General features: G+C 39.8%; 1 protein-coding gene across 1 annotated transcript in view; it reads right to left on the bottom strand.

The window, feature by feature from the left end:
• RNF135 (ring finger protein 135) overlaps positions 1 to 7,361 on the bottom strand; it is a 21,207-nt gene extending 13,846 nt beyond the window's left edge. Inside the window, 2 exon segments of the mRNA XM_007452462.1 lie at positions 4,953 to 5,271; positions 7,357 to 7,361. Of these exon segments, the coding sequence (XP_007452524.1) occupies positions 4,953 to 5,271; positions 7,357 to 7,361 (324 nt within the window).
• Between the last annotated feature and the right edge of the window lie 9,148 nt (positions 7,362 to 16,509).

The following is a 16,509-nucleotide window of genomic DNA, read 5'->3' on the forward strand; positions in this document are numbered from 1 at the left end:
AAAATCCTGTAATGAGCAAACTATTCCCTTGGAGTAAACTGTTCACCCATGTGCTATAAACAGAACCAGAACAGCTGCTCCAAGGCGAGGGGAACAGTGTCATTCATGTACCATAAGATTCCCTAGAATTTTTCAGGTAGCAATAATAATCATAGCAAATTCATGTAGAGTGCCTTGGAATCTGAAAAGAGCATTGACATCTGTTGTTTTATTTGCCTCTTAAAGAAGTCCCATGAGTTAGATAATTACTGATGAGAAAACAGATTCATCAGAAGATGGGTGCCTTCTCCAAGACCACACGGCTAGCAAATGGCCAAGCATGTACTCAAAACCATGTCTTCTAATTTTAAATCCTTTGGTGTCAGCCTAAGACAGTGAGTGTGAAATAGTTGAAGAGCTGAGCCCCAGAGCTACAGGAATCAGGGAGGATTTTCAATATGGACATACTGGCAGGTGTTGCTCAGTGGGGGAAATTAATGACTGTTGAACCAGAATCTAGACATGACTTTCTGAAGAAAGGACAAGCCTTTGCTATCCAATGGCCAGGGGCTGTCCATTTCCTTCCCATTTCCTGAGGTCTTCACAATGAATTAGTTCAACTAAACAGAAGTAAGGATTCCCCTGATAGCAAGGTCGGCTCACTAACCAAAGCCCAGCTGAACTCAGGGGGCTCCTTAGTTACTTCCTGGACCAAAATCTCTTTGCTACGTGGAAAACTAAGTCCCTTCCACCCAACTCCTTGCTGGCCTTCCCTGTAAGTGTGTGAGGCAGTTAGAAACATTATTCTACCAGAGTGCTTTCCACTTCACTGTCCAGCTCTTTAGGCCACCTGCACCTCACTGCATCACTGTGCTGGTTCAGGGGAGCCTGTGCACTCTGCTACTCCTCTGCTTATAAGTCATCCTCATCAAACTTCTCATTGTTAATTCCATGTGTCATTAGTGGTGTGGGCTACCGTATACCATGCACAAAGTGGCATCCAGTGTGGGTTCCTTCATTCCACTGTTATGGGATTTTGGAAGTTGGGAAAGAATTTTACCTGACTCCTGTCATCAGAAAACCTCACTGCTGGGGACAGTAGCAAGTCACCAGCCAATTAAGATGATCACTGACTGGATAGTTGGGAAAGTTATACACTCACACTTAGAAGCTGTAGGGCAGTGAATCTGCAGTGAAAGGACATCTAAAGAAGATAAGAATGCTCAAAACACAAGCTTTTTACTAACCTGGAAGTCTTTTTGAGCCATCAGGAGGAGCAGCAATAACAGATTATCCTGGAGACAGACAGGGCATCCTACCCCCCATGGGACTTTGATGCAGCTAACAGGGCAACGGACTCTTTCCTTGGAAACAAGGAAAGTGCATCCAGAAGGGAAAGCAGAACAAGCCCCCTTTGTGATTTTCTTAGAGCCATTAGCAGTCAGCCCCTCTAGATGTGAAACAGTTATTGTGTGGCATATCTAACAGGGGGCTGAGGAAAACAGCAACAGAAGCAAACATGTTAATATACAAAAGTAGAATTAGACGGACTCCAGGGTAGCTATATCATAAGTCTCCAAGCCAGAGAAATCTTTAGAGGTTTGAACGATTAGTTTGCATGAGGAAGTACTGCCATCAGTTCTGTTGAATGAAGCTGAATGGCCCCTGCTATGGAAAATCTCTCCTATAAACTCTACTACAAAATGAGTCGTACGGGTTGACTAAGAGTGATAAGGAAAGCTTTTCTGTATTGAACTGTGTACTTAATGGAATTGTATATATATACTCCATCAAGGAGATCTCCCAAAAGCCATGAAACTGGAGAACACAAGGCCATGGTCCATCTAGGAAAACTTACTCTATTGGCATGCTTACGTAACATCCAAGGGCATCAGGGGGGAACTCTAGGCATACGGCTTTGACTCAGAGAATGCTGGATAATTTGATATAGGCAGCCCTCTCCACGCATTGGGCAAATGGACAATGGCCTTGAATTTGCTCCTGTACTCTGGAGTAAAGGGATAAAGAGTCTGGTACCTCCTCAAAGAGTGATAATGGACCTACCTCTATTGGTAATCCAGAGGGTGAATAACTTCCTACATTCTTGTTGATGTGGTCAAAGAGCCCCAAAGAGCTTTCCCTGAGAATCCCAGACACTGGTTTGGAATGCAAACTTATCATGATGCTGAATATAAAACTCCTTATCAAACCCAGCTGCAGGAAGCCTTATGGACACCCCGCTCCTAAGCATTGCCATAGAATCAGCTGGAGTCAATAGAGAGAATGTCGTAAGCCTCAAGGGCAGGAGATAGAAAAAGGAAAGACAAATCCTGATGACTTGGAGGTTGACTTCCTTCCCCCTTTTGATAACTTACTAGAGCTCTGGCTCAGAAGGTATAGGTTATCTTGCCAAAAAAAAAAAAAAAACCAAATAAAAAGTAAGTGTGTTGCTTTTTCCATCCATAAAAGAACTGCACACTCATTGTGGTGAATTTAGAAAATGCAGAGAATGCAAAAGAAGAAATGTTTTAAATTATCCGATATCCTACCATCCATAGGCAATCATTTTAATTTAAAAGCCAATGCAAAGTATATTCAGTCGCTATAAACTATACTAACAAAGAGTTTTAAGGACCTGAGGAATAATGCTGTATTTATTTATTTATTTATTTATTTATTTATTTATTTATTTATTTATTTATTTATTGGCTGCACCACTTGGTTTATAGGATCTCAGTTCCCCGACCAGGGATTGAACCTGGGCCACAGCAGTGAAAGCACCCAGTCCTAACCACTAGACCACGAGGGAACTCCCAATGCTGTATTTATAACCAAAAAGAAGAGAACAGCTTTATTCATAATTGCAAAAAAAAAAAAAAAAAAAAAAAAAAAAAGGAAATAACCAATATGTCCATCAAAAGGTGAATAGATAAACTGTGGGACATCTACGCAATGGAATATTATTTGACAATAAAAAGAAATAAGCTGTCAAGCCACAAACCTTAATTTTGTTTAATGAAGGAAGCTAGCCTGAAAAAGCTAGATACTGTATGATTCCAAAGATACGACATTGTAGAAAGCGCAAAACTAAAGAGATAGCAAAAAGTCAGTGGTTGCCAGGGGTTGGGGAGAGGGAGGGGGTACAAAGAGGCAGAGTGCAGGGGATTTTCAAGGCATAAAACTGTTAACTACAGATACATGACTTCATGCATTTCTCAAAATCCATAGAACGGTACAACACAGAGAGTGAACCCTGATGTAAACTGTGGATTTTAGTTAATAACAACGTATCAATATTGGTTCATAAATTGTAACAAGTGTACCAAACTAATGCAAGATGTTAATAATAAGGGTAACGATGAGGGGTATATTGGAATTTTCTGTATTATCTGCTCAATTTTCTATAAGCCTAGAACTGCTCTAAAAAATAAAGTCTATTAATTAATTTTTTTTAAAAAAGAGGAGTGGATAGCTCCAAGCTCTTTTACCCTCCACCAACCCTGCCCCCCCAACACACACACACACACACACACACACACACACACACACACACACACACACACCGCGCAAGACAAGCAGAAACTGTCAGAACCAACTTTCTCAGAACTCTGGCACACACTGAATCAAAAAAGCACAACCTGGCAGTAGGAAAGCTTTGTGGCATTTTGACTTGCCCTTGCCCCATTCCCTTCCTGGCTCAGTGATGGTATTGAAAATTCCCAGCGTGAAACTCTGGTCCTGGTTCCCAAAGGAGCAGAGCAGATCTTATTCACAAACCATTGTGTCTGTCTGTTCTAACCTGGCTGGGGGCTGCCTGAAGGAATGACACAGGGTGTTCATCTTTGTTTCACCTAACCCAGAGCTCAGACCAGAAAGGTGGTGAGTATTACTCAGAAGTTCTGCAAGAGGAGTTAAACTTGCAGGTGTCTGGGGCAAAAGACTGTGGTGGAAACAGACAATAACCTAAGTCCCAGAAGCAAATAGACCAGGAGCAAATAGACCTAAGTCCCAGGAGCAAAAGTTGGGGAAAATTGGAATCCTACTTTGTTAATGGGAATGCAAAGTATTGTTGTTGCTGTGGAATGCAGTTTGGCTGTTCCTCAATAAGTTAAACACAGAATTACCATATGATCCAACAATTCTACTCCTACCCAAAATAACTGAATATAGGAACTCGGATACTTGTACATTAACGTTCACTGCAACATTACTCGCAATAACCCAAAGGTGGAAACAATCCAAATGTCCATCGATATTTGAATGGATTCAAAAAAAAAAAGTGGTATAATCATACAAGGGAATTATTATTCAGCCACAAAAAGGAATGAAGTTCAGATACATGCTACGACATGAATGAATCTTGAAAACATTATAGCAAGTGAAAGAAGCCAAAGCCAGAAACAAAGTGACAAATATTGTATGATTCCACTTCTATGAAATATCTAGAGTAGGCAAAGTCACAGAGACAGAAAGTACAATAGAGGTTACCAGGGGCTGGAGGGCAGGGGAGGGAGAAATTATTGCTTCATGGGTACAAAGCTTGTTTGTGGTGATGAAAAAGTTTTGGAACTAGATAGTGGTGATGGTTGCACAGCACTGTAAATATAATGCCACTGAATTGTATATTTTAAAATGGTTAAATGGCAAATTTTATGTTATATAATGTAAACATATTTTAGCACAATTAAAAATTGTCAGAGAGACAGAGTGGGTGCAGAAAGACTGGAAATAAGTGGAAAGAGGCCAGGGTGGATAGCGCCTAGGTTGATAGGATTTCTGATTTTGATTTTTTTTTTTTTCTGCTTCTTCATATTTTTCTGAACTTTCCAAAGGACGGGTTCTACGTTCAGACTGCGAAAAGTAACGTGAAAATACAATCAAGAGGAGAGGAAGCGCCGTGGGGATAATGGAATGCAGTCGGCGCGCGCGGGCGGATGGAGGTCAGAGGGCAGTCTCTGGTCCCGTCTTCCTACCGGCAGCTGCGCGGTGCGGCGCGGGGGTCCGGGCGCTGGGTTCGGGCCCTCTAGCTCGCGCGCCTCCCGACTGTACTTGTCCTCCAGGTCCTGCAGCATCGTGTTCTTCCGCAGCTGCAGCGGCCGCTCGGCGCCCTCGCGGCAGGTGGGGCAGGACCCGTGGCGCCCTGCGCCCCACAGACCGATCAGGCAGTTGTGACAGAAGCTGTGGCCGCAGGAGAGCGTGGCGGGCCGGGCCAGCAGCTCGTGACAGATGATGCAGCCCAGGTCGTCCTCGGCCAGTCACATGGGGACGGCCGGGCAGGCGTCCAGGCCCGCCCTGGTCCCCAGACCGCCGCCGCTCCGCCCACCCCCGGGGTTGGCGCGCGGAAGTCAGGGCTACGCCGGGGGCTGCCAGCCCTGCGGCTACGTCTCCTCCTGCTCCTCCCTCGCTCTCCCTGTCCCCTCCTCCTTCGCTGCAGCTTGGGTCCACCCTTGTTTCCTTTTTTCCAGTCCTTTTGCAAGCTGATTTATGCGCTGGGAAATGCGCTCGCCCCGGCCGTTAGAAACCCGCTGATGTCCCAAAGATTTTCTTTAGCTTGATGTCCCCCACTCCCATCAAAGTGCAACCCTGGGACTTCCCTGGCGGTCCAGTGGTTGGGACCCCCGCTAACACTGCAGGGGGCGCGGGTTCGACCGCTGGTCGGGCAACTAAGATCCCACATGCCCCACGGTGTGGCCAAAAGATATAGATAGATAGATAGATGATAGATAGATAGATAGATAGATATAGATAGGTAGATAATAAATAGGTAGATAGATAATAGATAGATTAGATAGATAATAGATTAGATAGATAATAGGTAAGTAGACAGATAATAGATAGATTGGATAGGTAGATAGATAATAGATTAGATAGATAGATAATAGATTAGCTAGATAGATTAGATAGATAATAGGTAGATAGATAATAGATTAGATAGGTAGATTAACTAGATAATAGGTAGGTAGATAAAAAATAATAGATAATAGATAGGTAAAGATAGATCGATAGATAATAGATAGATAATAGATAGATAGATAATAGGTAGATGGATTAGATAATAGATAGATAATAGATTAGATAGATAGATAATAGATAGGTAGATAGATTAGATAGAAGGGGCTTCCCTGGTGGCACAGGGGTTGAGAGTCCGCCTGCCGATGCAGTGGACATGGGTTCGTGCCCCGGTCCGGGAAGATCCCACATGCCGCGGAGCGGCTGGGCCCGTGAGCCATGGCCGCTGAGCCTGCGCGTCCGGAGCCTGTGCTCCGCAACAGTAGAGGCCACAACAGTGAGAGGCCCGCGTACCACACACAAAAAAAAATTAGATAGATAATAGATAAGATAGATTAGATAGATTAGATAGATAGATAGATAGATACCTACCCCAACAACTCTTGGGAGGAGGAAAAGGAGCGGATTCGATTTAAGAACTCTTTTCTGAGAATGCGCCCACTAGGTGTCATCCAACCACTCCAACAAGTAGTGAGGGGTTGAAGAATACTCGGTGCGGAGAGCTGTGAAACTCTTTAAAAATACCGATGTTGTTCGGCCTCCACTGCCAGAGAGTCTGATTTCATTGTCTGGGGTGGAGCCCCAGCGGGGTATTTTTAAAAACCTCCCCCAGATGATTCTAACGTGCAGCCAAAGTTGAGTGACCTCTAGACTTTTAAAATCGCTATTACAATGCAGAATTGAGCCACTGTTTCCTTACTGCTCTCTGCTGACTGAAAGCACATTAGCCAATAGACTTCAGGACAAAAATACTAAAGTTTGTTTTCTTTTTTTTCTTATAATTTAATTTTTTAAATTTTTTATTCATTTATTTGTTTATTTATTGGCTGCATTGGGTCTTCGTTGCTGCGCCTGGGCTTTCTCTAGTTGCAGTGAGCAGGGGCTGCTCTGGGCTTCTCATTGCAAGTGGCTTCTCTTGTGGAACACAGGGCTCTAGGTGTGCAGGCTTCAGTAGTTGTGGCACGTGGGCTCAATAGTTGTGGCTCTCGGGCTCTAGAGTGCCGGCTTAGTAGTTGTGGCACTCGGGCTTAGTTGCTCCATGGCATGTGGGATCTTCCTGGACCAGGGCTTGAACCCGTGTCCCCTGCATTGGCAGGCAGATTCTTAACCACTGTGCCACCAGGAAAGTGCCAAAGTGTGTTTTCTTCAGGTAACAGACCTAACTCTGGTGGGGCTTGCTCTCTTCCTCCTCTCTTATTCCAGTCCCAAGTGCATTACAAGTAGAAAATGTAAGAGCTGGAAGAGCAAAGTCCCCAAGAGACAAAGGAACTTACAGTCTTACACAGCAATAACTGAATGGCAGAGAACAGGGCCTGTATCTCCGTGATCTGTTGAAATGAACTAAAAATGTCTTATATTTTATTTTACCCCATATTGCCTGGTGTCACAGTACGTACCAGATAATACAAATTTGTGTCTATTTCCAATACTGGAAATGACAGAAAGTAGTCCTTAGCACTGTGCATCCAAGTTTCCAGCTCTTTCCCCGCCTAGGTACTTGGTAGGATTGGCACTTCTCTGACACTCTTGAAACACCTAGAACTAATACTTCAACTTCACATCAGCTTAAAAAGCTAGGAAGTCGTTGCATCTTTTTCTGCCAGCTGCCCTAACTGTAGACATGAAATCGTAATTTGGTGGCCCCTGCCGGCCCACACTAGGACATGCAGTAAAGGAGAGAAATAAACCTGAGATATGTTTAAGTTACTGAGATTTAGTGGGTGCTTGTTGCTGCAGCATAACCTAGCCTATCCTGACTGATCGATTACCTGGATTTTGTTCCAGAGACTTCTCATCTGAAGTAAACTCATAGCTTCTCTGCGCCTGTCTTTTCTGGAAAAGAAGCACAATTCCAGGCACATTTGCTTAAATCTTCCATCTTAACAAATAAAATTTCCTTTGATATAAGCCTCCTTCTAGCCACCCGTCCTTCTCTTCTCCATTACACCCCAAATTTCTTTTCTTTTTTTTTTAACATCTTTATTGGGGTATAATTGCTTTACAATGGTGTTAGTTTCTGCTTTATAACAGAGTGAATCAGTTATACATATACATATGTTCCCATGTCTCTTCCCTCTTTGTCTCCCTCCCTCCCACCCTCCCTATCCCACCCCTCCAGGTACACCCCAAATTTCTTGAAAGAGTAGATTAACCAGTGGTCTTCAAACTTTTTTTTTTATTGGACACCTCCTAAAAGTTTTTTTGCAAACACATGCAGTGGTTACAAGAAAGGAGGGAGGGGTAGGAGGGGTCAGCCCTAGCTGGAAAAATACATGAACAATTTCTTCCTTTCCATCAGAAATTTTATCATTCTTTCATCTTGAACTTGTATTTCCATTCCACTTTCCTCACAGAACTCTATTCTAAGGAGTATATTTTAGGACAAAAGTCTTTTATAACTTTGTGATCACTTTCGTCACTTTGTTATAATTTTCTGCAACAAAAATATGTATATGTATTGAATTTTCAACCTTTTTTACTTCTTTGGCCCTGCTTCCCCCTACCAGGGGTCGAAACTGCAGGGAGTCTTAACCACTGGAACTCCAGGGAAGTCCCTCTTTTTTACTTCCTGTGACCAAAGGCTCTTGTTAAATTTTTCTCCTGGATTGAATTATCATTGCAATTATTACTATCAATCAAAACAAAAAATATTGTAAATTTATATAAATAATTGTTAAACAAAAAGTAAATTTTGGGCTTCCCTGGTGGCGCAGTGGTTGAGAGTCCGCCTGCCGATGCAGGGGACGCGGGTTTGTGCCCCGGTCCGGGAAGATCCCACATGCCGCGGAGCGGCTGGGCCCGTGAGCCATGGCCGCTGAGTCTGCGCGTCCGGAGCCTGTGCTCCGCAACGGGAGAGGCCACAGGAGTGACAGGCCCGCGTACCACAAAAAAAGTCCATCTTCTTTTAAAAACACATTTATCTGTGGATGAACATTACTTGCCCACTGCAGCTTTATTGAGATATAACTGACATTTAACATTGTGTATGATTCGATGATTTGATATATGTGTATTTTGCAAAATGCTTACCACAATAAGGCTAGTTAACACCTCCATCATGTCACATAATTACTTTTGTTTTTTACAGTGAGAACACTTAAGATTTACTTTCTTAGCAACTTGCAAGTATACAATACAGTATTGTTAACTATAGTCACCATGTTTTACATTAGCTCCCCAGAATTTATTCATTATATAAATTTTTATATAAGTTTTTACCCTTTGACTAACATGTCCCCTTATCCCCTACCCCCAGCCCATGGCTACCACCATTCTACCCTCTATTTCTATGAGCTCAACGTTTTTAGATTCCACACTTAAGTGAGATCATACAGTATTTGTCTTTCCCTGTCTGACTTACTTCCCTTAGCATAATGCCCTCAAGCTCCATCCATGTTGTCACAAAAGGTAGGATTTTCTTCTTTTTCTTTTCTTTTTTTTTGGCAGAATAACATTCATATATATATATATATATATATATATATATATATACACAGACACATACACAAGTATATAGGTCTTCTGCCCATTTTTTAATTGGATTATTTGTGGGAGGTTTTGCTATTGAGTTATATGAGTGATGAACATTACTTAACACTAACATTAGACAAGGTTCAACAATAAATTCTATTTCTATTTTTTAATAAATGCTAATGCTGAAAAACCTTGTTCACATATATAAATAGATGACAAAATGTCACACATTTTATTGAACACTTTCTGAAATATAGTCAGCCCTCTGTATCAGCAGGTTCCATATCCATAAATTCAACCTACCTTGCATGGAATGCCATTTCATATCAGGAAGTTGAGCATCCAAGGATTTTGTTATCCACGGGGGTCCTGGAACTCATCCCGTGCAGATACTGAGGAATGACTGTATCTATATATGCAAAAACAATAACAGTGATTCATCACCAGAAATTATTTTTAATAATCTCTCAGCTGACAACTTGATTAGATTTTCCTTTATTTTTTGTTGAAAGCAGAGAATTTGAAACCACCTGCATTGCAAAAGTCATTAGAATTATCCACTTTCTTATTTTCTGGGAGGTAGGCTAAAAAGACTTTACCAAGGCTTATCAAACTACTATCAATTATACCAGTTACTCTTACTTAGAGGCATTTTGTTTAACCTGATATACTCAGAAAGGGCTAGGAAAATTAGAATATTGTTCATTTAAATACACCTTTGTTAATTTAATTTCTTTTGGAAAGGTATTTTTGTCTTAAGTGCTTGAAATATATTTCCTTCAAAAGTTTAGAGGTGCAAATTTAGCTCATTCAATACATGCAAAATATGGGCGACAGAATCTAACTGGAGGTGCCAGTTCTCATAGTCAAGCCCATCAAATCAGCTTCATTTTCTATCAGAGAATCTGACATCATTGTTAAATTCAAGTAGATGTGTTAATACACGTTCCTGTGATGCTGAGTTCTAATGCTAAGTTAGATGGGAAAGGAGTTTGTGTGCAACTGCCATTAATATATTCTATCAGTGCTCCTTTCTTTGCTTTGCTCTCATTGGATTCCTTAAGGGACAAACCATATTTTGTCAGGGGAAGACAGAAGTCAGTAAACTGCTAACCTAAAATAATTGAACAACCATTTAATTTTACCAGGAAAACGGGTTTATTTGGGAGCAGCAAAGATTTGCAATTCAGGACATGGAACTATGGTGAGCCACATGCAAGTCCAGTTAAGCAAAGGACAGGAAACTCTTTTATAGAGAAGGGCAAGTTGGGAGGGGCTTCTAGAAACTAAAGGTCCTTTGGAGGAAATTGGGAGTTTGAAGTATAGTGGCTTTTTATTGGCTGAGCTATTGCCAGGCAAGGAAAAAATGTTTTCTTCCTCCTGCTGGCAGAAGTAAAGTGGTGTCACCTCCTGCTGGAGATGCAAGGTACTTCTCTTCCTATTAGGATATGTATTGATGTGGAGTGGTATGTACATGATAGAGCTTCCCCCTTCTGGCCTCCTGACTCCAGTTTAGTGAGGTTTCCCTTTATTAATTTTCACAAGACATACATCACCCTTATTTCCACTCTACTTTATATGAACTCAAAACACCCAAATATAAGCCAAAACATATTTTTAATGCCAAACCTTGTCACCAGCAAAAATCATCATTAAACGAAGGAAGTCACAAACCCTGACCTCAATGCCTTGACTTAAAAAAGGCTACACTGGCACTGTTAAAAGAATGAAAAGCTACAGATTGGAGAATATTTGCAAATCCTATATCTGTCAAAGGACTAGTATTCAGAATCCACAAAGAACTCTCAAAACTCAACAATAAGAAAACAAACCATTTAATATCACATTGTATTGACAGAACTGTTTCATCTTTTGGGGAAAATTGATTTAACTCTTTTAAAGCAAAAGCATATTAGTTTGAAAACTGTGCCTCTCCAAGTTGAATAAATTCATGAACTCTAGTGTAAACTCAATATTATTTCAAAGGGATAGTGCATAAATTTAAGAGAAACTTCAATATCAATAAAGTATCCTGCAAATTTTTCTTATAGTATTTTTGGACAATTTACATGTTACTACTGATTATAATTAAAGTGTTCTGCATATTGATTCATGTTAGAAAAGTGTATAAAATTGTTCCTACTGATTTGTATTATTAAATGTTTTCATGGCAACATAAATTCCTGTAACTGCTTAGCTAAGTCACAAATTAACCTTTCGAAGAGTTTCAAAATTAGCTCATTCATATGCAGTGGGATATAAGTGAGAAAACATAATCACACTGCCTTAGGTCTTTGATTATCGACTATTTTGCAAGCATTCTTTTGGTTTCAAGAAAATCTTGAGTTGAAATTAAGAGTACACTAAATAATTGTAAAACTTGTCCAGAACTCAACCAAAAGCATTGGCAAAGAATATGAGATCACTGAATTGTCTTCCATTTCTTTCAACAGTTCTATAGACTGGCAGTGATTCATAGCATTTTCATGTACATGCTGAACAATTTTAACAACTGTATCCATGACAGTTTTCATAGTCTGTTTCAGAAAACTGAACATAAATATTTTTACTTTGTGTCATACAATGGAACAAAATCATAAGAGAATCATCAGCCTCTTATTTTAAAATTTCAGTATTTGAATTTTTGACCTAACATAGCTAAAGAACCATCTGTCACAATAAAAATTAGGTTTTCCATATCTACCTGAAATTCTTCTCTTACAGGTGTAAAAGATTCAAAAATATCTACACCATCAGTTTGATTTTTAGGCAGTGGATTGATATTTCCTCATAAATTTAAAAGTCCTTTGAAACAAAACGTACCCAAATTATTCATTGTTAGTCTTGTATTACACAACTCACCTAAAACTAAAGAAAAGTGCCTGCATTTTTTCAAATTTTGAATCAGCTGATCTTTGACATTATTAGGAAAAAACATCATATTCTACAGGTAATTGTTTGGCAGCTTAACTGAAGATACTTCACTTTTTATAAAATTTAGTTTTTAGTCTTTTCCTCATCATTAAATTTTTTTCCACAACTGAAATAATCAATATCTTATACACTGCAATGGTTAAATTAAAATATGTCTTACCAAAACAACTAAGTTGTGTTTGAAGAAGAAATATCTTACACTGCTCCAGTTTTTAATTTTATTTTTTACTTTTTTTTTTTTTTTAATTTTGGCCCCACAACACAGCTTGCAGGATCTCAGTTCCCTGACCAGGGATTGAATATGGGCCATGGCAGTGAAAGTGCAGAATCCAAACCACTAGACACCAGGGAACACCCCGTTTTTTACTTTAAATTTAAATTATTTTAAATTAGGTAAAATGAAGTAAAATTAAAAATTCATTTCCTTGGTTGTATTAATCACATTTCAATCCTCAACGGCAACGTGTGGCTACTGTTACCATATTAGACAGTATAGCCGTAGGTCATTGATTCTTATGCCTTTCCCTTTAATTAGTGCTTTAGCTGCATCATTTCAATTTTGACATTTATTTTTATTATCATTCAGTTATAAATCTTTCTAATTTCCCATGTGATTTCTTTTTTGATTCATGGTTGTCTATTTCTCCCTTAAATTTTGTCCATTTTGGCTTCACATACCTTGGAGTTGTATTATTAGGCACATACACATCTATGATTGTTGTGTCTTTTGATGAATTACACCTTTTATTGTTATGAAACATCACTTTTTATCTCTGATATTACTCCTTGTCTTGAAAAAATACTTTATCTGATCTCCGTATAGCCTCTCCAACCTTCTTATTGTTACTGCCTGCATGGTATATGTTTTTCCACACTTATAACTTCAATCTACCTATGTCTTTAGATTTAAAATGTCTTTTTAACAACATGCAATTGGGTCATGCTTCCTTATCCACTCTGACAATCTTGCATTTTAATTTAACTGTTTAATCCACTAATATTTAATGTAATTATTGATATGGTAAGGTCTCCCTTTTGCTATTTTCAGTTTGTCTCATCTATTTCATATTCATTTTGTCTTCCTTTCCTGCCTTCTTCTGGGTTAATCAAATGCTTTTTAAAATTCTGTTTTAATTTCCTTGTTAGCTTTTTAGCTATACCTCTTTGCATTATATGTTTAGTGGTTGCTTTAAGGATTACAGTATACATCCTTGAATTTTCACAATCTATGTAGACCTAATTTTGTACCACCTCATGTAAAATATAAGAAGCCTGAAAGTGTAGAGTTCGATTTACTCCAGGCCTTCATGCTGTAGTTGTCATATACATTATCTCTATAGATGGTATAAACCATAACACATGTAATTCTTGCTTTAAATAGGCAGTCATATATTTACTTATATCTTTACCATTTCCATTACACTTTATTGCTTCCTAAAGATCAGAGTTTCTGTTTGGTATCATTTTCTTTTACCCCAAAGAACTTTCTTTAGTCTTTTTTTTTTTCGTGGTACGCGGGCCTCTCACTGTTGTGGCCTCTCCCGCTGCGGAGCACAGGCTCTGGACGCGCAGGCGCAGCGGCCATGGCTCACGGGCCTAGCCGCTCCGCAGCATGTGGGATCTTCCCGGACCAGGGCACGAACCCGTGTCCCCTGCATCAGCAGGCGGACTCCCAATCACTGCGCCACCAGGGAAGCCCCTTTAGTATTTCTTATACTGCAGTTCTGTCAGAAACATACAATTATCTTTATCCAGAAATATTTTTTGTTTGCCTTTTTAAGAATAAAATCTGCCTTTGCACTTTTTTGGGGGGGTAAAATATAAACAGTTTACCATTTTTAAGTGTACAATTCAGTGATATTTTGCCTTTATTCTTTTTCTGAAGTTTTTTTTTGTTTGTTTGCTTTCTCTACAGATATATAGATCTACATATCCTTTATTCTTGAAAGATATTTTCTCTAGAGTTCTGATTTTTTTTTTTTTCTTTTAGTGCTTTAAAGAGGTCTCTCCACCTTCTGGCCTCCTTTGTTTCTGTTTTGTTTTTGTTTTGGGGTTTTATTTTTGGCTGCCCCGCCCAGCATGCGGGATCTTAGTTTCCGGACCAGGGATCAAACCTGCGCCCCCTGCAGTGGAAACTCAGAGTCTTGACCACTGAACCACCAGGGAAGTCCATTCATTTTTTTTTCTTTGTTTCTGATAAGAAACAACATTTCCTTGTATGTAATGTATCATTTTTCTCTGGCTGCTTTCAAAATCTGTTCTTTATCTTTGGTTTTCAGCAGATTGGCAGTAATGTACCTGAATGTAGTTTTCTTTGTATTTATTCTAAATACGTGAAGTTTGCCAAGCTTCTTGAGTCTCTACATGTTTTTCACCAAAGCTAGTAACATTTCAATCAATATATTTTCAAATATTTTCTTCTGCCCCAATACCTCTCTCTTCTCTCTTTCTGGGACCCCAATAACATGTAAATTAGAGCTTTTGAGGTTTTCTTTTTACTTCTTCTTCTTTTTTTTTAAATTTTCAGCCATGCCACATGGCATGTGGGATCTTAGTTCCCTGACAAGGGATCAAACCCACATCTCCTACAGTGGAGGCTCAGAGTCCCAACCACTGCACCGCCAGGGAAGTCCTCTCTTTTTACTTCTTCAATCCTTTACTTCCCCCTGTTTTTCAGAATGGATAATTACCATAGATATATTTTCAAGTTCACTGACTCTCAGTCATTTCCAATTTACTGTTGAGCTGAATTTTTTTTTCACATACTGTATTTTTTAGTTCTAGAATTTCCATTTGGTTCTTTTTTATAGTTTCTATTTCTCCATTGAAATTTCATATCCGTATATTCATTATGATCATATTTTCCTTTACTTGTTGAGCATAGGTATAATAGCTGCTTTAAAATTCTTGCCTAATTCCAATATCTGGGGCATCTTGGAATCAGTTTCCACTGATTGATTTTTTTTCTCTTGAGTACAATTCATATTTTCTTGTTTCTTCATATGTCTACTAATTTAGGGTTGCATCCTGATATTATGAATGTCAAACATCTGGATTCTGTTATGTTCCTCCAGAGAGCAGGCAGATAATAGAATTCAGGGCTCCCCTTCTGTAGCCCTCTTCTCTAAGACTTCCCTGCTGCTAAAGTTGCCCTAAACTCTGTCCTCTATTTTTCAACCAGTAAGACTGCAGGTTTCCATCAGAATTTTAGTGCTCCCTGAGGCACTGACTGGGGCCTGCCATCAGGTGAAAAGCGAAAAAATGAGAAACTCACCCCTGCCATTCCTTGCTTCCTAGTGCCAACTCCTCTCTGCCTGCTTTAGGTTATTTTCCAAGGCCTCCAGATAATTTTTGTTATAATCTGTACAGAGTTTCTAATTGTTATCTGTGGAATGGTTGTTCTGATATGAGCTCCTCCATCATTATTGGAAGCTGAGCCCCCTCCTGCCCCCAACAATCTGTGCTCTAGCCATATTCAATTATTTGTAATTTCCAGAACAGGCCATGTTCTCTCTTGTCTCTGGGCCTTTGTACACACTCTGTCTCCCCACCCCACCCCAACCCAAGTACCTTCTACAGGACACAGCATAGATATTACCTCTTTTGGAGAACTTCATTAGTCAGGACCGATTCAAGTAACAGAAATCTCCTTGTACTAATAAGTCAAAAGGGAAAAGAGGATTTAATATAAGAGTACAGAAGTATCCTTGGGCAACCCAAAGACAGATTCAACTAGGCCTCAGAAACCAACCAAAACCAGACATTCCATTTCACTGGGACTTTGTCTCCATCTCTTGCGTCTGTTCTCTGCCCCGCTGAGGGACTCCTAAGAATGCCAATTTGCCTCTTCAAGTAGTTTTGTTATTGCCTGTTTACTTCTCTTTCTTCCCCTCTGGACTATAAGTTCCTTGAAGGTGGAACTTACTGCCTTTACTGATTTTGTCATTCTCAGAACTTAACAGAGTACAGTCAACAGAGCTCATGGGTCGTGTTAAAAAAAAAAAGGCAGACTAGTAGATCGACCCTTAATATACAACCCAGCAGGTGCTGAAAAACATTTTCAAGGTGCTTTAGGAGCCAGAAGAGAAAGCAACCACGTCTTCATCTGGGCAG

The sequence above is a fragment of the Lipotes vexillifer genome, unplaced genomic scaffold (genome assembly GCF_000442215.2).
Source record: "Lipotes vexillifer unplaced genomic scaffold, Lipotes_vexillifer_v1.1 scaffold216, whole genome shotgun sequence".
Lineage (NCBI taxonomy): Eukaryota > Metazoa > Chordata > Mammalia > Artiodactyla > Lipotidae > Lipotes > Lipotes vexillifer.